The sequence below is a fragment of the Ipomoea triloba genome, chromosome 12 (assembly GCF_003576645.1).
Source record: "Ipomoea triloba cultivar NCNSP0323 chromosome 12, ASM357664v1".
In the NCBI taxonomy this organism is placed as follows: Eukaryota; Viridiplantae; Streptophyta; class Magnoliopsida; order Solanales; family Convolvulaceae; genus Ipomoea; species Ipomoea triloba.
In genome coordinates this window covers 21,151,137-21,173,578 of record NC_044927.1, presented here as the reverse complement: position 1 = coordinate 21,173,578, position 22,442 = coordinate 21,151,137, and the positions used below count along the sequence as shown (strand labels likewise).

Sequence of the window (22,442 nt, the reverse complement as noted above, 5' to 3'; positions counted from 1 at the left end):
CAAGTCTTCAAGTTGTCTTCAATCTTCAAGGTGTGTTTTGAGATGTCAAATGATGGCTCTACTTATAGTGGAAGATGTAACCACTATCTTTCAATAAACTCCCTAAATAAATAAATAATTAAGGGAATGAACATTGTCAAAATTAAGTATAGGTTCATCATCTAATTCAAATTCAAATTAATTATAATTATCAAATTCAAATATAATAAAATTATATTTAAATTATAATTATAATTAAATTCAAATATGAAATGGGCTTGGACCAGTTAATTAATTAATTCAATAACCCAATATCAAATTTAATTGGGCTAATTAAATTAATTTAATTATCATAGCCGATTAATTAAATTGACCCAAATAATCAATTTCAAAATTAGGTTCAATAATTATTTTATCGGTCCATTTATCGGGTTTAAATTTTCTGTGTCTACAATTACGCTAATTCACAAATTATTACATCCATATAATTATGCAAATTAATTCACACATTATTACACATATACAATTATGCTAATGGTTACTTTAGAATAAAATCTTAATAATTATGGTAATTAAGAAATTAATTCACACATTATACTTTTATTAAATTGTTTTTTATACTTACCGTAATATAAATTTTATCTATTCAAATAAGGAAATATTTTCAAAAAAAATAATAAGGAAATTAATGGTACACATAGTCACATATTACGGATATAATTAAAGGAAATTAAACATACACATATTACGTCCATAATTAAACGAAATTAAACATACACATATTATTTTATCAACATATTATTTTATCAAGAATAATATATACTCCTTAATTACCATAATTATTCATATTGCATGAACGTCATAATTAGCATAATATTAATTAAGAATAATATATGTTCCTTAATTACCATGTAGTAATCATAATAAAACGACCTCATTTTTATTGGAATTAATGATAAATTTTCCTGCCTATACAGAAAATTAAACATACACATATTACTGTGGATAATTAGAGGAAAATAAACATACACATATTACGTTCATAATTAAAGGAAAATTAAACATACACATATTACATCCATATTATGTATTGAGTTAATTCCATTTTTGGTCCTATAATTATCGGTGACAATCCACTTTTAGTCCTTTTTTATCAAAACATCCACTTTTAGTCTTGGGCAGCAGCTCCAACAGGCTGTGGCCATCTTGGAGCGCCTGAAATGATGATCAAGGGTTTCTTCTCCGTTACCGCACCATAGGCAGTCGCCGTCCTTAGTCAGCCTACGCCTCCGTCTCTCCTCGTTGATGAGAAGCCCATTTTTCATGATTTTCCAGAGGAAGAGTCTCACTCTTTCCAAACCTCTTGTCCTCCAAACCCAGTTGTGTTCCTCTTGAAAGTCTAACAAGCCTACAATAAAGTTATAAGCATATTTAAGAGAAAAATAACTTGTACATAAATGAGGCCAGCTCAGGGCATCCTCTTGGTGTCTTCCAAGGCAATGGGAATAACTCTAATAAGGTTCACAATGTTGCTGGGGAGGACGGTATCCATCGCATCAGTATTCCAAGAATTGTTATCAGAGATAAAGTGGCTAAACATGTGCTAAACACTTTGTGGTCAAGTGGTATAGTTGTGATTTTTCATTTTCTCAAGTGAGAGGTCACAGGTTCAATCCCTAGTGGGGGCGTTGGCTTACCTATTTTTTAAAGGTCTAGAAGTTAATTGAGGTCTCTACCCCAATTAATGCCACTCTCCTATTTTTCAAGGGTCTAATACCACTCTCCATGACCCAAACCAATTTGCAAGGACGCTTGGCAAGCATAACTTCGCCATCGAATATGTGTCCCCTCTCTAGGTAACCTCCCAGTCGCCCCACTCACTTCCCGTTAGCCTCCCAGTCACACTCCTTCCTCTTATATTTGATATATATATGATTTATATTTCAAAAAGACTAAGTATTGCCCTTTCAAAAAAAAAAAAAAACTAAGTATTACTGATTGAAACATGTAATATTTAATCATATTATTAGATTTCGACATAAGTCAATCTAAAAAGGCTCATGACTTTTTCTCCTTCCAAGTTTTCACGTAAAATATCTTGTCTCAGTGCTTCTTTTGTATAATCTATCCCGGCTAAATAAGTTGGCTATAATTAATTTGCATTATCAGGTATTTTACGAGTAAAATTTGTTGTGAAGAATAAATGGGATAAAAATAAAGACAATATTCAGAATTAGTCCAAATTAAGGAACCTACAACTCACCATTACCATCACAGAACCCAACAAGAAACGTAACCATTTTCGAACTAATCCTCGGAATCCGAATGCCAACCACCCCATCCCTGGAAAACCCAATACCCGCTTTGGGTTCTCTTCCTCATTCTCATTTGTAGTACTTTGTGTGAAGTTTTTGGAGTCATTTTCCGTATATGAAAAATCAAAACTCGGAACTGTTTGATCAGCGGACGATAATGGACTTCGATTTTTCTCCCTCCAGTCACCGTGGGTCGGCTTCCGACTTCAACTTCGCTTTCGCCTTCAACGACAGCAATTTCTCCGACCGGACCCTGAGGCTTGAGATTCTGCCCGACTTGCCCGACTCCAAAAGTGGCGGTGAGAGCTTTAGCAGCGTGGTGGATTGGGCGCGCAAACGCAAGCGGCGCAGAGAGGAAATCAATAAGGATAATCGTTAGTTTTCCCATTATCTTTCTTTAGGGCTAATTATTCTTTTTAATTTCTTGAATGCATTTATGTTTTCTTGCAATGTGATGTGAATCTTGCAAATTGGAAATCAAAGATTGAATGTTTGTTTCCTATTGGCATTTTATATAACTTAGGGCCGTTCTTAGTTTTACGTGAAATTTGGGTTTTGAATTTTTCTCACATCAATGGCAGAGATGACATGGTGCAACTTTTGGTTCTGTTAGTTGGGTGTTAGGGTTCTGTTGCTTTAGCTGTCATGGAACTTATTGAATTCTCAGTTTCTTGATATGATCACTTATTGGAAACAATCCTAGGCAGCCGATATGCTACTTAGATCTTGGCAGCCAATCTTACTTGAGTATATCAGCGCTTTTTGGGAGCCTAGTACTCATGATACCTTAGGCTTCCTTTGCTATATATATATATATATTTGCGTTCAAATGAGACCATGCCTTAAGTGAGAACGTGAGAACGTGAACGTGAGAACGTGAGAACTGCATGAGTGCACACAATCTACTAAACGGCACACACAACTACTCCGGGGTCTCCACCGTCATCTAGGCATGCCTAGGAGTAGTTGGGTTTGCATTCATGTAGTAGATTGTGTGCACCAAGGCAGTAGTAGAAAGGTTCTCACCTAAGGCCCTAAGGGTGGTTCTTATGGGAGCGCAAGCCTATATATATCTGAGACAGTTCTAAATCATTTGGCTATAAAGGTAAATGTACTTTGATTTGTCACCTTTGGCTAATCGATAATATACTTGGCTGTTTGAAAACGTATCATTTGTCATTTAACCAATAAAGGAATATATGTCTCAATTTATTTTAGCTTTTTTGAGGAATTAACATGTTGCTTAACAGATGCACACTCTGTTTATTTTGTTCCTGACGTCGTGCGCATTTATTTGTTGGCTTTTTGACATGTCACTTATTCTTTGATACTTGATATGTGTAACTTAAATGACTTATCTCTCTTTTATGTGTTAGCTGTGGATGAGCTTATGCGTCGTGAAGAGCAGGCTTCGAACTGTAATGTGCTGGATACTGAAGATGGCCCTGTCTATGATGAGGAAGCTGTGGCAATGGTTGAGGAAACACCATCAAGGATTGGAATCATGATAAATCACCCGGGTTTGCACTTCCTTTACTGTTTTGACTTATTTTAATTTAGTGGTGTTCTTTTCATTCTGTATCAATCAAGAGCTCTAATGATTTTAGGTTGGGGGGAGGGGGGGCTTGACTGGGTAAAATATTCCAATATTACCCCAATACCCCAAGGAATCTGAAAGGTCAAAATATTTGATCTTGTAGCAATCATGCTTTTGCTTTTATATATATATATATATATATATATATGAATTAATACTTCACTTGGTCCTCCGATAGTCAACTATGGTCCTAAACTTTTAAACTGACCAGAGACAGTCCTCCGAGTTTAAAAAAATGACCTCATGTGGTCCTCCGTTAGTCAATCCATGAATTGGGTGTTAAAATGGAGGGTAAAACAGTCTTTTTAGGTTGTTCTTCTTTGATGGACATTCCTAAGGACCACCAAAAATGGAAAGACTTAAATTTGTAACTTTTCTTGGTCTCCCAGAAATCTCAGGGAATTTTTTCCAAACTTTTCTCCACTCTCACTTCAAATATTCAATTAACACGCTCAAAATCCATGTGAATCTATCTTCCCTAACATGTTTTAGTCCAAAATCAGTAGCCCATTTTTAAAAGTTCCATTTTCCACATTTTTTTTTCCGTTTTCAGTTACAGAAAATCTATGGTGTAGGGGAGGGGAATTTCATAAAAATCTGGGAATAGTTCGCGACTTTGTTGTCTGACAATGAAGGCGAAAGTGAATTCAATATCAGCAGGAATGACGGTGGCGGTGAACGACTATGGAATTGAAATTGGGGCATGTTCCTCTCTTGAGATGTTGCCTGCTTAGAAGCAATTCTTGACGGGTTAGAAGCGTAGAAAAAAGCGTCGCACCTCCTCCACACAATCTTCATCGCCAGCGTCGCACCTGCGTGCGGCGTCAAGCTTGTATTTGGGGCAGCAATTATTGTTAAAACAAAAAGCATTAATCTTTCTTTCACCACTAGATTACACTTGTTTAAGCAAATGGACCTTAGCTTTGATTTTGTTTTCAAAGTTTTTGCCCTCTAAATTAGGTTAGAAACGGCATAAATTAAGGCTTAAGAAGAAGAACAACTTAAAAAGACTGTTTTGCCCTCCAATTTAACCCTCAATTCACGGATTGACTAACGGAGGACCATGGAAGGTCACTTTTTGAAACTCAAAGGACTGTCTCTTGGTCGGTTTTAAAGTTTAGCACCACAACTGGTAATACCCTAATACTCAGAGGACCATTGGAGGTATTAATGTATATATATATATATATATATATATATTGCCTGTAAAATGCAATTTTCTGATTTTATGCTGGTTAACTATTAGTCTATTGTGTGTGGTTTTTATTCCTAATCAGATAGATGGTTTTGTAGTTGCTGAAGCTACTGAGGGCAATGATCCATCCTTGAACACAAACAGCTCAACTGTCCTTCATGTTAAAACAATACACATCAGTTCTCCAATCTTGGCAGCAAAAAGTCCCTTTTTTTACAAGGTTAGAAGTCTCTAGTGCAGTTTTTCTGGTTTTTTGTTCCTGTGTTTTTGTTTCTGTTTCTTGTTCTCATTTCCTTTTCTGCTACCTGTAATTTTCTTATGTAGTTATTCTCGAATGGTATGTCAGAGTCCGATCAACGGCATATAACTCTACGTATCCATGCCTCTGGTAAATGCAACAAATATTAACTAGTGGGTCTTTATATTTTTCGTGTAGATGAGATTTTGGACCATTTCATCTTCATATCCTTTTTTTTTTTTTTTTTTGTTCCCTTGACTGGTTTCTGATCTAATTTAACAAGTTTTTATTTCTTCTTGTCTCAAAATTCCTACATCTCTGCTTTGGCCGTTAGCATATCATAATTTGCTTAAAGAGCGACTCCTAGACAGAGAGTGAAATTTTAGGGCTTGGATTTTAGCCCTTGCTTGAGATAGTTTAGTCTTGTTCATTGATCTGGACTTTTCATTGCAAAATCTTTTTGGCATCATTAATTCATTGTTACTGTAACTATATTCGCCTCACGTTTTCATATTTGTGTGGAGCAGAAGAAGCTGCCCTCATGGATCTCCTGAGTTTTATGTATAGCAATACTTTATCAACAGCCACTCCTTCGGGCTTGCTTGATGTGCTGATGGCTGCTGATAAATTTGAGGTTGCGTCCTGCATGAGATATTGTAGTCGAGTATTGCAAGCTCTACCCATGACATGTGAATCCGCTTTGCTCTATTTGGAACTCCCTTCTAGCGTTTTAATGGCTGCTGCTGTTCAATCTTTGACTGATGCTGCCAAGAAGTTTCTTGCTGGGCGTTTCAAAGATATAACCAAGTAAGCTTCTTTACAAAAAGGCGCTTTTTTAAAAAATAAAAAATATTGAATCCTGATTGAGCAAGAAAATTGAGAAATAAGATGGAAACAAAAAANTATATATATATATATATATATATATATTGCCTGTAAAATGCAATTTTCTGATTTTATGCTGGTTAACTATTAGTCTATTGTGTGTGGTTTTTATTCCTAATCAGATAGATGGTTTTGTAGTTGCTGAAGCTACTGAGGGCAATGATCCATCCTTGAACACAAACAGCTCAACTGTCCTTCATGTTAAAACAATACACATCAGTTCTCCAATCTTGGCAGCAAAAAGTCCCTTTTTTTACAAGGTTAGAAGTCTCTAGTGCAGTTTTTCTGGTTTTTTGTTCCTGTGTTTTTGTTTCTGTTTCTTGTTCTCATTTCCTTTTCTGCTACCTGTAATTTTCTTATGTAGTTATTCTCGAATGGTATGTCAGAGTCCGATCAACGGCATATAACTCTACGTATCCATGCCTCTGGTAAATGCAACAAATATTAACTAGTGGGTCTTTATATTTTTCGTGTAGATGAGATTTTGGACCATTTCATCTTCATATCCTTTTTTTTTTTTTTTTTTGTTCCCTTGACTGGTTTCTGATCTAATTTAACAAGTTTTTATTTCTTCTTGTCTCAAAATTCCTACATCTCTGCTTTGGCCGTTAGCATATCATAATTTGCTTAAAGAGCGACTCCTAGACAGAGAGTGAAATTTTAGGGCTTGGATTTTAGCCCTTGCTTGAGATAGTTTAGTCTTGTTCATTGATCTGGACTTTTCATTGCAAAATCTTTTTGGCATCATTAATTCATTGTTACTGTAACTATATTCGCCTCACGTTTTCATATTTGTGTGGAGCAGAAGAAGCTGCCCTCATGGATCTCCTGAGTTTTATGTATAGCAATACTTTATCAACAGCCACTCCTTCGGGCTTGCTTGATGTGCTGATGGCTGCTGATAAATTTGAGGTTGCGTCCTGCATGAGATATTGTAGTCGAGTATTGCAAGCTCTACCCATGACATGTGAATCCGCTTTGCTCTATTTGGAACTCCCTTCTAGCGTTTTAATGGCTGCTGCTGTTCAATCTTTGACTGATGCTGCCAAGAAGTTTCTTGCTGGGCGTTTCAAAGATATAACCAAGTAAGCTTCTTTACAAAAAGGCGCTTTTTTAAAAAATAAAAAATATTGAATCCTGATTGAGCAAGAAAATTGAGAAATAAGATGGAAACAAAAAATGCTATTCGGGCTTTATCTTATGATTCTACTGTAGTAATGTGACTCTTCCAGGCTGTTTATCTAAGTTTGAGATTATAATTTATTTATTGGGCCAGATTTAAATTGGTGATGGTAATTTCCTGTTTCTTTTGTTTGGCTTTAACTAGGCACCAAGAAGAGGTGATGAACTTGCCTCTTCCGGGAATTGAGGCAGTTCTGTCCAGTGATAGCCTTCAGATCACTTCTGAGGATGCTGTTTATGATTTTTTGTTGAAGTGGGCTCGAATCCATCATCCAAATTTAGTGGACCGACGAGAAATTCTGAGCTCACGAATTTATCGCCTCATTCGTTTCCCCTTCATGTCGTGCAGAAAGCTGAAAAAGGTCCTAAATTGCACCGAATTTTATCCTGACCTCATATCCAAGCTTGTACTTGAGGCTCTCTTCTTCAAAGCATCGTATCGGCAGCGCTCCCTGGCTGTTGACGAGGCTAATGTTACGTATCATCGCTTTTTGGAGCGGGCGTACAAGTACAGGCCAGTTAAAGTTCTTGAGTTTCAATCACCCTGTCAGCAGTGCATCGTTTACCTAGATTTAAAACGAGAGGAATGCTCGAATCTCTTTCCTGCTGGTAGAGTGTATTCACAGGCTTTCCATTTAGGCGGGCAGGGCTTCTTCCTCTCGGCTCACTGCAACATGGATCAACAAAACTCGTTCCACTGCTTCGGGCTCTTCTTAGGCATGCAAGAGAAAGGATCGGTTTCATTTGCGGTCGAATATGAATTCGCAGCAAGGACGAAGCCCGGGGAGGAGTACCTCGGCAAGTATAAAGGCAACTACCGATTCACCGGTGGGAAGGCCGTTGGGTACAGGAACCTGTTTAGTATACCGTGGCCCGCATTTATAGCCGACGATAGCATTTACTTCATCAATGGAATTCTCCACCTTCGAGCTGAGCTAACTATCCGGCCTAACGACCAACTCGGAGACTAACAAAATGCATCGTAATTTCTTTCCTTCGTCTATTGACTTGAAGCACAGGACAGGTGCAGAGCTTTACATATATGAGCTCTAATGGTGACTTTTAAAAAGCCATAAAGCTAAAACTTTCTTTAGGATTTAGGTTATACAGTGACTGGTAGATGTACATCCTGCTATTATCAAATGTATGCTATGCTTACATGTATATTTGCAGAGCTTTAATCTTTTCTTTCACTGTTTGCTTTTAACCTAGCTTTGACACCACTAACCTTGTTCTGTATTCTGCAAAATCTTTTGCACTGTTTTACGTGTTAATGATGTTTGTTAACCTGGTGTGTAAAAGTTGACTCTCCATGCATTTTTTAAGTTGAATGCATTCCCATTATTACTTTCTAAAAGCTACGCCATATAATTGTTATGGAAACCGAAAGAAAAAGGCATAAGGCAAGATAAATCTCATTTCATAATTAAGACCAATCAACTAACTCTTTTTAACTTTAGATTTTAGCTTATTAACCTAATAAACTAATGCAATAAGCCATTTTACCGAACACTTAAAATAGTTTATTTACCAGGTAAATCAGTCAAAATTGACTGATTAGCTATGTGATCAAATAGAACCTTGTAGAATCAGTTCCATTTCTATTAATGGAATAAATATCACATATTGACTATTGACTAACACACTACATTTGAATTATGCATAATGTATAATTCTAAATTGCAAGAGTAATTTTATGACTCAAATGATATGTAGTCACTCTCTTCTATAGAAGATCATGAGGTCGAGTTTCAGTGGGACGGGACAGAACATGTGTATAAGTACAACTCTAACAAACAAAGAGAGACTCATCCAACGTATTCGCTGGTGCAACAATGGAGGTCCCACAACACAAATCATGATGAGCGCAAAGGAAAAAAGAATGGAAGCACGCGGTAGTCCCCGCATTCCATGGAGGAAGATAGCCATATCTTCATTAACCCAACTTTGGAAAATCCCATGATTAAGCTAATGGGTCCAACATAAACATGACTTTTGTATGACAAAACCAACTATCCCATCCAGCTCAACCACCATTTTTTACTTTCCTCTTCCCATTCTACCGTTGAAAACCTCTCTCTCTCTCTCCATTCTTCATCATCATATTCTTGAATTCAATGAAACCGCTGCAGCAATGGAGTCCAACAACAAAAATCTCTCCTTCTTCACTTTCTTGCTTCTCTTCTTGAAATCCTCGTCTCTAGTTCAGAGTTCAAACGCCACTCAATCCCTGGATGTTCTGCTTCACGATCACGCCTTCAAGGCCTTGGTTAATAATCATACCCGCCCTCGTACCGGAGCTCTATACGACGCTACCCTTCCGGCGAGCCTGGCCGGGATGAAGCTCTCGGTGGTGCGGCTGAGAAGCCGGACGTTGTGGAGAAAAGGAGCCAACTTTAGCCATTTTCATATCCCGCCTAAGACTCTTCCCATCCCATACGTTCATAGGCTCATCATTGTCTACCACGATCTCGGCAACTGGTCTTCTGTCTACTTCAACGTCTCGGGCTACTCTATGATGAGTCCCGTGGTCGGTTTCATGGCTTATGATTCTGATTTCATCTTTAGAAACTTTAGCCGGCTCGAATTTAACATGACACGAGAGCCAATATCGGTCCAGTTCAAGGGTTTAAACGCGGGGATCCACGAAAGAACTAAATGTGCGATATTTAATGGTAGAGGAGAAGTTTCTTTGAGCAGTATAGAGGGTCTGAACATTTGCTACACGAGAGGTCCGGGACATTTTTCCATTGTGGTGCCGTATAAGAAGAAGAGGAGGATGAAAGAATGGTCATTTTGGATGATTGGATTCGGGTTTGGAATTGTGGGATTGGCCATGGCCGGACTAGTGGGAAAATTCTGCATTGAAATTTTGAAAGGTAAGAGAATGTGGGAAATGGAGAAAGAAGCAGATGAAGGTGAATCCATGGATACCATTTGGATTGATAAGAGTAGAATGCCTCGTGCAACTACCACTCGAACTTATCCTGTACTAGAGAATCCAACTTTTTGATACTGTTTTTTTTTTTTTTTCACATTTTTGTGCAGCCTAAATACATACAACCATGTTTCATATTCAGTTTTATACTAATGCATAAGCAATGCGTATATAGGGCAAAAAGTTTTAACGTAGCGCAGGTTCAGTGTCTGGTATTTCTTTCATTGAGTGCAAAATCAATTGTTTAAAGAGTAATATTATTTCCCTTTCAAAAGTTTTACCTTCTCACACAACAATATATTTTATCATTTTAAGAAAATTAAAACTTGCTGATGTATCATTTCAAGAAAATTACTTCTTTTTTTTTTTTTTTTTAAATAATGGTCACCTGAGAAGACGATTGTATTATTTGCATCTCCTTGTTCTCCAACGCTTCACTGCCATCTGGACGGAGCTAACTCCTCAGTCAATTAATTTTTAATTCATTTATTCGAATAAATAGTACCTAACATTTTTTTAAAAACTAATTACAAAAGTCTCTTCCTTACATTGAACCGTGAATGGGTTTGGTAATCAAGTATAGTTCAGATTAAACTACATAGGGTAGATTGGTAGGTTAGCTAATAACTGGAAAAAGAGACGCAATGAAAGAAGATGAAGCCATTCTGTTTTCCCATGTAAATATGTAATCAATGTTATGGATTTAAGCGGCATATGACTTTGTAGCTTAATTACATTTTTTTTTTCATATAATATAATATTCTCACCATTATAATACTAATTCAGAATTGATCATTATAATCAAAGTTGTATGGCAGAAATCGCTAGGCGCTCCTCGAGCGTCCGAAAGAGCCTAGCGCCAAGGCACTTTTTTTTTTTTTTTTTAAACATATAATATTAGTTGCATTTAAAATGAGCAAACAACCGTGAAAGAAAACCCAACAAAGCATAACTAGCAAGCAGCAATGAACGAAAGGGTAGAGTTGACAACCAGATAAAGAATTCTCATCTTCCTAAAATACTAGTCCTAAAATCATGCAAATATTCCACAAAATAATAATTAATTCAAAATAATTACACTCCAAATTACCAACTCACCCCTACATAAATAAGAAAGAATAAAAACAGAATAAATCACTACGATACTATCCATCCATCCAAATTAGATAAAAGAATAAGACAAGTTCTTAACCAGTCGTTATACTGTGGACTATAGGTCATAATTGATACTGCAGTTGTGTTAAACTGATACTTGAGTTGTGTTGAAAGGATACTTCAGTTGTGTTGAAAGGGAACTACAGTTGCACAGACCAGAGGCCGTGTCATCCATCTGAAACTGTAGTTGTGTTGAACAACCGATACTACAGTTGTGTTGAAAAGATACTGCAGTTATGTTGAACGGATACTATAGTTGTGTTGAACGGATGAATGGCCTCTATTCCGTGCAACTGCAGTTTCCTTTCAACATAACTGCAGTATCTTTTCAACACAACTGCACTGCAGTATCTTTTCAACACAACTGTAGTATCCGATCACCACAATTGCAGTATCCGATCATGGTCCACATGCATTATGGACTATGGTCCACAATATAATTTGCGGTTCTTAACAACTCATGGGAAAAATAGTTCTTACTTGATTAATATCCTATATATAAACCCTTCATGGGAAAAATAGTTCTTACTTGATTAATATCCTATATATAAACCCTTCATGGGAAAAATAGTTCTTACTTGATTAATATCCTATATATAAACCATTCCCTATATATAAGGAGGGTATCAAATGATAACATAGTCCTCCCGTAAAAAGTGTGTCATCTTGAAAAATCAAAAGTTAAAATCTTACTATTATTAAATTTTTTTTAAGTTTGCAATAATATAAAATGAACTCGTTCTTAAAAATTTTCAATAAATATAAAATTGACCACATTATTATTATTATTATTATTATTATTTTATTATTATTATATAAGATAAATGCAAACTGAAGAATTGAAAAATTGCAGCCATAAACTGATAAACTACCAGAGTTAGAAGCAAAAAGTGCTGGAAATATACAATTGACAACTATAACTGCAGGCAAAAAGAGGGGGCTTTACCTCTAATCCACAAAACCCACTACATAGGATTGCATACCTTAAACTCAACTAAAAAGTAAATCAACATAAACAAACTCAAGGAACATCTGATATGGAAAACAATATGGCACTTACAGAACATCAGCTCATGCTGAAGCATATCCAGCATTTCATGAATTTAAGGAATTACCTGTCCCATTTGTAGATAATGGGTTTCCACGCACCTAATAAATGATCACAAACATATTCGCGCCTCTAACCACATTTACAAGAACACTCCTGCAACCGAGAACTATCCAAAATTCCAAATATAAGAAAGCAGTCCTAACTTCACAGATATAGCTACACAAACATATTGCATCCACAAAAAATACGAGTAAGACTTGCGTTCTCTGGAATGAAATATATAGCTCTTCAATCATCAAAACCCCTATATCTATCACATTAAAAGGGCATTGCTCAATTTATTGACTGCAAAGCAAAACTAAAACGACAAAAGCTAAGGAATAAAGTTCTCAACAATAGACACCTAAAGTTGAAGATAATCTCTGCAATAACACAATGTAGTGCAATCATGGATGGAAATGGGTAAGCAATACCAAATGTAATTGGGAGCAGCTGCATTAAACCCTAGCCTTACGAGCAAGCTTCGACCACTCAGTATGGAATGCTCCCGGGCGATCAGTCCTCTCATAAGTGTGAGCCCCGAAATAGTCCCTCTGAGCCTGGACGAGGTTGGCAGGAAGCCTCGAACGCCTGTACGTGTCAAAATACTGCAAGCTTGCTGACATCCCGGGCACGCTGATCCCGTGCTGGATAGCCAGTCCCACCACTCTCCTCCATGCTGCCTGCCTCTGCACCATTTCCCTGGCGAACTCGGGGTCGACCAATAGGTTTGCCAACCCGGAATTCCTCTGGTACGCCTTCTTGATCCTGTCCAAGAACACAGCCCTAATGATACAACCGCCTTTCCAAATCCTAGCTAGCTCGCCCAAGTTCAAATTCCATCCCTTCTCGACGCTCTTTGCTCTCAGCAAATTCATTCCCTGAGCATAACTACAAATCTTGGAGGCGTACAATGCCTGCCTAACATCATCAATTAGTCTCTTCTTATCAACCCCACTGCCATTGATGAAACTCAAATCCTCTTTTAGCCCTTCTTTCCTGAAAATTTCGGCCGCCTCCTCTCGCTCTCCCTTTAAGCCACTCATATATCGGCTGTCCAGAGAGGCGGCTATGGTTGGGGCAGCAATGGAGAGCTCCGCAGCTTGCTGGACCGTCCATTTCCCGGTCCCTTTCATTCCGGTTTTATCCAGAATCTTATCCACCAGCTCTCCGTTTCCAGTTTCTTCATCTTTTACATTGAAAATGTCGGCGGTGATCTCGATTAAGAAGCTCTCGAGCTCTCCCCTGTTCCAGTCTGCGAAAATGTCTGCTAATTCGGAGTTGCTTAGCCCGCCGACGTTCTTCAAGACATCATAGGCCTCGGATATGAGCTGCATATCGCCGTACTCGATCCCATTGTGGACCATTTTGACGAAATTACCCGACCCGCCCTCGCCGATGTAGGTTACGCAAGGGCCGTCCTCCACCTGCGCGGCGACCTTGTTGAGGATATCCTGGACGTTGAGGTAGGCCTGGTGGGACCCGCCGGGCATGAGGGAAGGGCCGTTTCTCGCTCCATCCTCGCCGCCGGAAACCCCCATGCCGAGATACAGGAGCCCCTTCGAAGAGGCCTCGGAGATGCGGCGCTCGGTGTTCTCGTACCACTCGTTGCCGCCGTCGATGATGGTGTCGCCGGGCTCCATGTGCTCCGCCAAGGCGGCGATGGTTTGGTCGACGGGAGCGCCGGCCTTGACGAGGATGATAACAGATCTAGGGCGCTGAATAGACAGAACGAAATCGCGGGGATTGTACTGCCCAACTAAAGGAAGCTGGCCTTCTCTCTTGGCCCGCTCCACCGTTTCGTCCACCTTGGAAGTCGTCCTGTTGTACACCGAAATAGGGAACCCTTTCTCCGCCACGTTCAAGGCCAAGTTCTGACCCATCACGGCCAGACCCGCGAGTCCTATCCGGGACAGAGCTTGAGCAGCAGCGACTTCCATGGCAACTCAACAATCGGAAAATCAAGATTCAAGGAAGGAGAAAGTTTTCCAGTAAGAAGATGACTATATTGAGGACAGTAGGTTAGGTGTATCGGAGAAGGGTAGGTAGTTTTGCTTTTTAGTAATAGTGACGGACTCGTCGAGGGTGTGAAGGGGCAGCCACCAATACCAAACAACCCTCGAGATCGAGGTTGTCGCTTTAGGCGATGAGTTCTACACTCTACAGCTCTGCTAAAACGACACCGTTCCAATGTTCTTCCCTTTTTCGTTTATTGGATTGGAGATTCAGAGAGGAGGATCAAATTACTAGATGGATAGGGAAGTGGAAGAAACATGCACATTAATTATGAGAAGATATTTTGTAAAATTAACATTTCCGATTAATAAAAATATCTCATTCTGTAAAATTCTATTTCTTACTGTAAAAATCAAATCAAGTAACATAATAGATTTATTCCACAAAATAATATTCTATTCACAATGTATAATGTATTCTAATATTTGACCAACCAAACATCACACATGTGAAAATATATGTAACAGAGAACTTTTCATGTTTGTCAAAACTTACGACTTTTCATGCTTCTGAAAGCCGGCTTGATTTGGAGGGCCTTTTTCGCATGTTGTATGACTTCTATCAAGGCATCGTTTAAACTGAAACCATTTTTATTTGATTGGGAAATACAATTGCTCCCAGTTTCCTTCCAATGGTCACACCACAATAATTGAAAACTGAATACAAAACTCACAAAATTCTACATAAATCACTTGCGTGGAGAGTCAAAAATGCTTTCCAAGAAGTTTGGCAAAACCGGAGTTTAAAATTGCAAGGAGCAACAATCAGGTTTATGACTCAATGAACTTTTATTATCCAAATCCCAACCCCATAAGGGTAAGGGGGGTTCAAGTGGTTTACACTTATTACAGAAATAAATTGAGAAAACCAATCTGAAGCAAGAACTCAGGAAACATATCACATAAATTGAGTATTTTCCCATGCCTCAAACAAAAAGAATGAACGACACCTCACGGACGGAAAGTAGGTCTTAAGGAGAACCATGAAACAAATGCGCAAAAGCAGGAAATCACTGATAACATTTCTGTTCACTGAGTCACCAACTTAAGAATTCAGAGATCAAGAAATAGATGCAAATAAGTACAAAGACATCCAACCTATCAGGCTGCAACCTGACCAAATAACAGCTTGCGGATCTGCAGTTAACAGAAAGGAGATCTTGTTAAAGTGTATCCAAGTAGTAAGAACTTGGGCAACCAAAAGATATATAAATCATGTAGAGCCGGGGAAAGATTCTATAGATTAAAGATACCATTTGATAACCTGATCACAGGCGATTGATGTACTGGACAAGTCTATGAAGGCAAAATGGCTAAGTTTTTCCTTTTCCTTTTAGTGTTATTTTTATTTAAATCACTTAAACATTTGAAATAACACACTGAAACCAGAAAATGGCAACAAAACTACAGTGCTAAGACAACAATGCCTGAAAGCATCCTTACATGGATAGTGAAAAAAGGACCAAAATGAAAGTTACCTCTGGAAGTTTTTTACGGAACAGAACTTCCAATCTTGCATCTAGAGTGTTTTCACACACAATTTTTCCATCTCGAGAGGCCAAAACCACTCCTCCAGAGCTGTAAAAAGGAAATAAGAAAATTAGTGAGAGGGGCTCAAATAACAAAGTCAATTTACACAGTTTCCATTTCGTAACAGAATGGGTCAAACAAACATACCAGAAAAGACCATGTGCATTATGATGGGAAGGAGCAGGTGGAAGGTGGATGTGGTCAATTATGATCTCAGGTGGGTGAACACTTTCCTTTGCTGCATATTCTTCCTTGGCAGAGTGCAAGACATGTTCCACCAGGTGCACATCATCTTTCCGACAGCGCAGTAAAACAGAAGGCTCTTTGAGCTTTAGCAAACTCTGAAACATAGTGTGTTGCAGTTATAATTGCAGGCAGAGAACTTCAGACTAGCAAGTTATCATTGTCCTTAAAAATGCAAAACACATGCTTCAAATAACGAAGCCACCAAGCGTAATTTCATTTATACAATGAGAATATTGTTTTTAGATTAAACATAAACAGTTGCTTAACTACATATACTTTAGAGTTTTAGTATATAAACACTGCAGAAATTGGCATGTCCAGTAGAAGAATTAAGAAGAAACTGCTCTATAGCCATCACATTTCCTACAATATACTTAATGCTGAAACATATACAGACAAAACTGGAATTGGTCAGTGGAAAAGTTCATGGAGAATGAACGAAATTAGATCCATTGCATTTGCTACAAGATGCTTCATACCTAATACTAAAATGCTCTTAATAATATAATTCACACTTCACGGTTCCAATGCCAAGACTGAACAAGGGAGGTTAATACTGATTCTAAGTAATCTTTGAGTCAAACTGTTACAGAGGCCTTCTAGAAATGAAATACATACTTAAACGATGGCATTCAAAAGGAAAAAAGTGGACATTATAGGATATCTGACTAAGCTCTAGATTGACAAAATAACTCATCATAAAAAGCTTACTAGTCCTAAGATTTGCACACCCAATGTAAATACAGAAAAAGGAGTACTTGCTTAGATCATGAGTCTCAAACCATCCATAATTTGATTCCAAAATTAATTAAACACATTACAATAAAAGATTTGCTTAACCTTACTACCTGAACAATAAGATCATGTAGAAGTTTCTTATAGTTGTGATGATCATGGCTCACGTGCAAGAGTTCCTTTGATGCGGCATCTTTCATAGAGTTAACCAAGTCATCTTGAGCTTGAAGAACCTTGATCCGTGAACTATTTAGCTGCATGGAGTATTCACTACAAGCAAGCATCAAAAAATTTAAGAATCAGTTTTGGTAATATGAACTTCAAATAAGTATGCTGAGTTAGACAGAATGGTCTGCACAACATAATACAGAGTCATATAAAAACAAGAATATTTTATTTATCTTATTGATGTCAGTCAAAATTTCAAAGAAAATGGTAAACCTCTCTCACAATGCATCAAAAACTCCGAAACAGAAAAAGGAAGGTAGAGAAAAAGTGGAAAGGCGGGTTGTTGAGTGTTGAACACTGAAGCACATATATTATCAGACAGGAAACAAAATATTCATGAAGTCTATCCACTAAAGAACTGTGTAAGACATTCTTTCATCGTCATTAAACTCAATTTTTTCCCAAGTTTGTCTCTGATAATTCTACAGCCCAGTTTCTACTTTTAATATTCCATGTAAAGTCAAAGCTGCAGTGATTGCTCTGCAAGCTCCAAAAGGTCTTGCAAAGGCTAATAATCACAAGAATGAACAAGTGAAAGATAAATGATAAATCATGATCACTAAATTTAGTACTATCTGTGACTTCTTAAATGTATTTAGTAATCTACTATGATCTATATCTTGCATTGCTCTTACACTATTGCAAAACAAAGCCAAATACAATGTGCAACCAAATACCAAATTAATATCACAAAAGAAGCATATAATTAAATCCATAAAAAACATGAATTGTATATAACAAACTCAATGGACTATTATTGATCACACTAAAACCCGCATTAACCAGACACTCTTCAGTTACAGTTAGTAGCAGAAGCACAGCTGCAAATCAAGCAATTCAAATCAAATACTGGAAAAATTGCAATTACATTTTCTTACGAACATCAACTTGCTTCTCTTTGCGTTCATACTCTTGTCTGATCTTCTTCTTCTCTGCTTCCACTAGTTGCAGCTTCTCAATGTTGAATTCCTAAAATTAATAGCAAACGAAGCACGTCTAAATTATTTCAATCAACTACTTGTTAATCTCCAGGAAAACAAAAAACACAGAGATGAGGACAGAATCGAAGTCGAAATTTCAAATAAACCAAAAATTACTTCTTCGGCGGAGACAGAGATCTCATTGGCCTTTTCCTCCGCTTCCTGGCGGATAAATCGGACCATCTGCTGGATCTGCTTGGATACATCTGCATCATTCATATTCGGATCTGGAATTGGATCGACCCGATAAGGTGAGTTCGATGCTCTTCGGAGTTCAGATTTCCTCTATATTTTGTCTAAAGGCGGAGTATGTGGTCTCGTGTCCGACCGTGATTAAGGCGACAGGTAACGGAGTAACGGACTAAGAGCAGTTTTAGAGATTTCAAGTCTTTCCCTATATATTCTCAATATTATATTTAAACCACATAATATTTGTTAAACTAGGATTCAACACCCTTACTCAAATACGGAGTATTTGTTAAACTAGGATTCAACACCCTTACTCAAATATTTGTTCTGTGAGGCTTTATTTTAGACAAATTCTCTGATGAGACCGTCTCACAGTTCTCAACTTCTCAATTCGTGAGACAGATTAGATTAGGCAATTTTTCTACAAACTGTTTATTATAATTTTGGTATAAAGTATAATATTTATACTATAATAAAATATTATATATAAGTGATGGGTAAATACCCTCAGGGACTACTGTAGAAATATAATGTGTATAGCCTGTGTAATATTGTACCCCTAAAAAGTCGGGTGTCCCTTAAAAATTATTAAGGGTCAAATGTAATATTATATTCTTGAAGGGTCAGGTCCTATTCCTATATAAAGGACCGACCCTCCCTTGTAATGGCATCCTGGATCCTCAATCTGAAGGACTCACTGAGGTCCTTCCTTCTCCCTTCCATCTTCTTCTCTCTTCTTCTCCAAGAAGGAAGCCATGGCTTCCTTTCCCCTTCTCCCTGCATTCATCCATACACCAATCCATACACTACAACATACACAATCAAACAACACACGTGGTGTAAATCCGTACCCCCGTTTACATTTACACCATCATTGGCGCCGTCTGTGGGGAACGCGACGAAATGCCCTGTTCCTCTAATCAATCGGATGGTATTCACTATCCTTGTCACCCTCACAACTTACTGTCGCCGTCTCGGCTCATCGAAAATTTCAGCTCTCCACCACCATCTAATCGTACAGCGTTCCACCACCGGCTACCGGTCTCCGCCGACACCATAGCCACCACCAGTCCGGTTCGCATCCACCTAGCTTGTCAACTCTCCAGCGTCCGTAGCGTCGAGCCGCACTGCCCGCTATCGCTCTCTCCAACCGCGAGCCACCATCAACGACAACAACAAAAGCGAATTACGAACAAAACGCTGGTGACCACAGTCGAAGGAAGGAAGACAAATTTTCTCAGTGGAGGCTCTCGACGCGTCGAGAGATTATTTTTTGCTCCAGTGCGTAGGCGAGGAAAAGAAGAACAAGCAATCTAAAACAATAATTATAGAAGAAGGAGCAAACCAGATTCAACCAATGGCTAACCTGAGCAAGGTTTTGAACCCTTGCACTCTCATCTAAACCTTAGAGCTAAGGCCATCAAGCTACTACCACCTTTTCTTCCGTTTTCTCGCCTGTTAACATTATCATGTATACACCAAGGAAGATCTACTTCACCAAAACTCAACTCTACAAACTGCAATTTGCAAAAAAAGAAACCAGAGTCTCCACCACCGCTGTCGGCTGCCACTCATCTCTCACCTGCGAAAATGAGACCAAATTAAAGTGGCAAAGATACGGTTTGAACCAACAATCTTAGGTGATTGATTCCCTCTTTCTCGAAAACAGACACCACAGATTGTACGATGGCTGTAAGCTCGCCGGAGTTGCTGCGTTTTGGGAGGAAAATCCAGTCGCTGAAGAAGCAACCACCACCTCGTACCGAAACCACTCACCATCGTTCGCAACCCCGACCTCCTAGAGTGGAGACCGAGAAGACGAGCAGCAGATTGGCGAGCTTGGTCCTCCAGTCCGACAGTAGCAATGGTGAAGACCGCCAGAGACGAACGACAGGCCTTGGCTCCTCCTTTTCCGCCAACCAATTGAACCATCAGCGTAGAACGTCGGACGACTAGCTTCTTCACTCGCAATCTTTTCCTCTTCTCCGGCATGGCATCAAGGAGACGATGATGGTGAACTGGAATGTGGTTTGCGGGTTTTCCCATTTCCTTATTATTATAATAATATATTATTAGTATTATTATATTTAAATATGAAAGACAATGGGAAAGCAGAGCGTAGGGAGCATGCATGTGAAGACCTATTTGCCTTGTTTCCTGGCAGATTCCTCATTCCCATGCATATAATTATGATGATTATTATTATTATTATTATATTTATGCTACAAGGGAAAGTCAGGCATGGAGGCTTGAAATGGGGGAGAGCATATGGTTTTGTCTTCAAATGGAACAAAACAAGATAAAACAAGAGAGGGAAAGAGACAAAACAAGAGAGGGAAAGAGACAAAACAAAAAGACAAAAATGAAAACAAGAGAGGGAAAGAGACAAAACAAAAAGACAAAAATGGAAGAAAAGGTGGCGAAAATGAAGGAAAAGAAAGAAGTAAAAAGAAAGTGGAAGGGGGTTGTCACCCAAAAGAAAGAAGTAAAAAGAAAGTGGAAGGGGGTTGTCACCCTGATCGACCCAACCGCCGTTCGCCCATCGCCACAGTACATGACCGCCACCACCTCTGGCGACGCAGCAAATCCGACGAGGACAACAGCAGTAGCGGTATCGGCTTCTTTTTGCGAAGAAAAAAGAACGTTGGCGAGTTGCAACGAACGGTGAACGAACCGTGGCCATCATCTTCAAACGCCGCCTCTACTCACCGCTACAGACGCCTCCCATCGCCGGCGCCGTCTCACAAACTCCGATTCTCTCCCTCCCTCGCGAACTCACGGACTAGAACGGACAAACAGCGAAGAAAATGGACTGACAGTGTTTGTTTTCTTCTTGTCATTACAATTCTTATTGTTATAATATTATTATAATATTATAATTATTAAAAAAAAAAAAAATCAAAAGGTGGCAGCCTGCGCTGCCACCACATAATATATATATATGTATATATTATATAAAGTGGGGAACATGTCCCNTGACAGTGTTTGTTTTCTTCTTGTCATTACAATTCTTATTGTTATAATATTATTATAATATTATAATTATTAAAAAAAAATAAAAAAATAAAATCAAAAGGTGGCAGCCTGCGCTGCCACCACATAATATATATATGTATATATTATATAAAGTGGGGAACATGTCCCCCACCATTATTAAAGTATATATATTATATATTGTTTTTTATATATATATATATATATATTATTGTAAAGTACGGAGCATGTGGATCTTTCACTTTGTTGAAGATTACCCTCCCCACAAATTACAAGGATTCATGAAGACAAAGACTTCAAGCCAAGGAATGCTGCAACAATTACTAAGGAGGCCAACTTCAACATGCTANTATATATTATTGTAAAGTACGGAGCATGTGGATCTTTCACTTTGTTGAAGATTACCCTCCCCACAAATTACAAGGATTCATGAAGACAAAGACTTCAAGCCAAGGAATGCTGCAACAATTACTAAGGAGGCCAACTTCAACATGCTACGATCAGAACTACAATACCCCTAGAGTTGGCTAGGAATTGAATTCTGTAACAAAATATGTAAATTGTAGTATAAGATCATTGTACCAAAAAATATATAAATATATTTTTTATTGGGTAGCACTGCTGCTAGCCTGCTACCCTGTGTGTAGTTCATAAAGAGGGGGACTTTGTCCCCCCAACCCCTTCGAAAAAAAAAAAAGAAAAAAAGAAGAAGCACCGGCTCTTCCGTTTGGGGTTTGATCGACCTGCACGGATATGCCCGGTTCCGTTTGGGGTTTGATCAACCTGCACGGATTTAAAAAAAAAAACACTTTCGTTTGGGGTTTTGTTCAACCTGCACGAATTTTTCGTTTGGGGTTGACCTGCATAAATTTGTCCGGCTGAGTGTGCCCACGCCTCGTCATGGCACTAAATTTTATCCCGCTTCTTAGCGATGCCGCTTTTCAGCGATGA

The 22,442-nt window shown here is 38.4% G+C and overlaps 3 protein-coding genes across 3 annotated transcripts; 1 reads left to right on the top strand and 2 right to left on the bottom strand.

Moving 5' to 3' along the window:
- Positions 1 to 2,248: 2,248 nt before the first annotated feature.
- On the top strand, positions 2,249 to 10,501 carry LOC115999765 (BTB/POZ domain-containing protein POB1-like). Its single transcript, XM_031239670.1, has 7 exons — positions 2,249 to 2,668; positions 3,671 to 3,814; positions 5,185 to 5,306; positions 5,411 to 5,474; positions 5,852 to 6,131; positions 7,537 to 8,065; positions 9,610 to 10,501. The coding sequence occupies exons 1-7, from the start codon at positions 2,410 to 2,412 to the stop codon at positions 10,402 to 10,404; spliced, it is 2,193 nt and encodes a 730-aa protein (XP_031095530.1). The 5' UTR covers positions 2,249 to 2,409; the 3' UTR covers positions 10,405 to 10,501.
- A 2,251-nt stretch (positions 10,502 to 12,752) lies between these two features.
- LOC115999109 (6-phosphogluconate dehydrogenase, decarboxylating 3, chloroplastic-like) lies at positions 12,753 to 14,801 on the bottom strand. Its single transcript, XM_031238875.1, has one exon. The coding sequence runs from the start codon at positions 14,512 to 14,514 to the stop codon at positions 13,033 to 13,035; it is 1,482 nt and encodes a 493-aa protein (XP_031094735.1). The 5' UTR covers positions 14,515 to 14,801; the 3' UTR covers positions 12,753 to 13,032.
- A 558-nt stretch (positions 14,802 to 15,359) lies between these two features.
- Positions 15,360 to 18,653, bottom strand: LOC115998053 (V-type proton ATPase subunit E-like). Its single transcript, XM_031237511.1, has 6 exons — positions 18,426 to 18,653; positions 18,197 to 18,297; positions 17,214 to 17,370; positions 16,267 to 16,460; positions 16,068 to 16,167; positions 15,360 to 15,726 (listed from the first exon to the last, which is right to left on the bottom strand). The coding sequence occupies exons 1-6, from the start codon at positions 18,525 to 18,527 to the stop codon at positions 15,691 to 15,693; spliced, it is 690 nt and encodes a 229-aa protein (XP_031093371.1). The 5' UTR covers positions 18,528 to 18,653; the 3' UTR covers positions 15,360 to 15,690.
- Between the last annotated feature and the right edge of the window lie 3,789 nt (positions 18,654 to 22,442).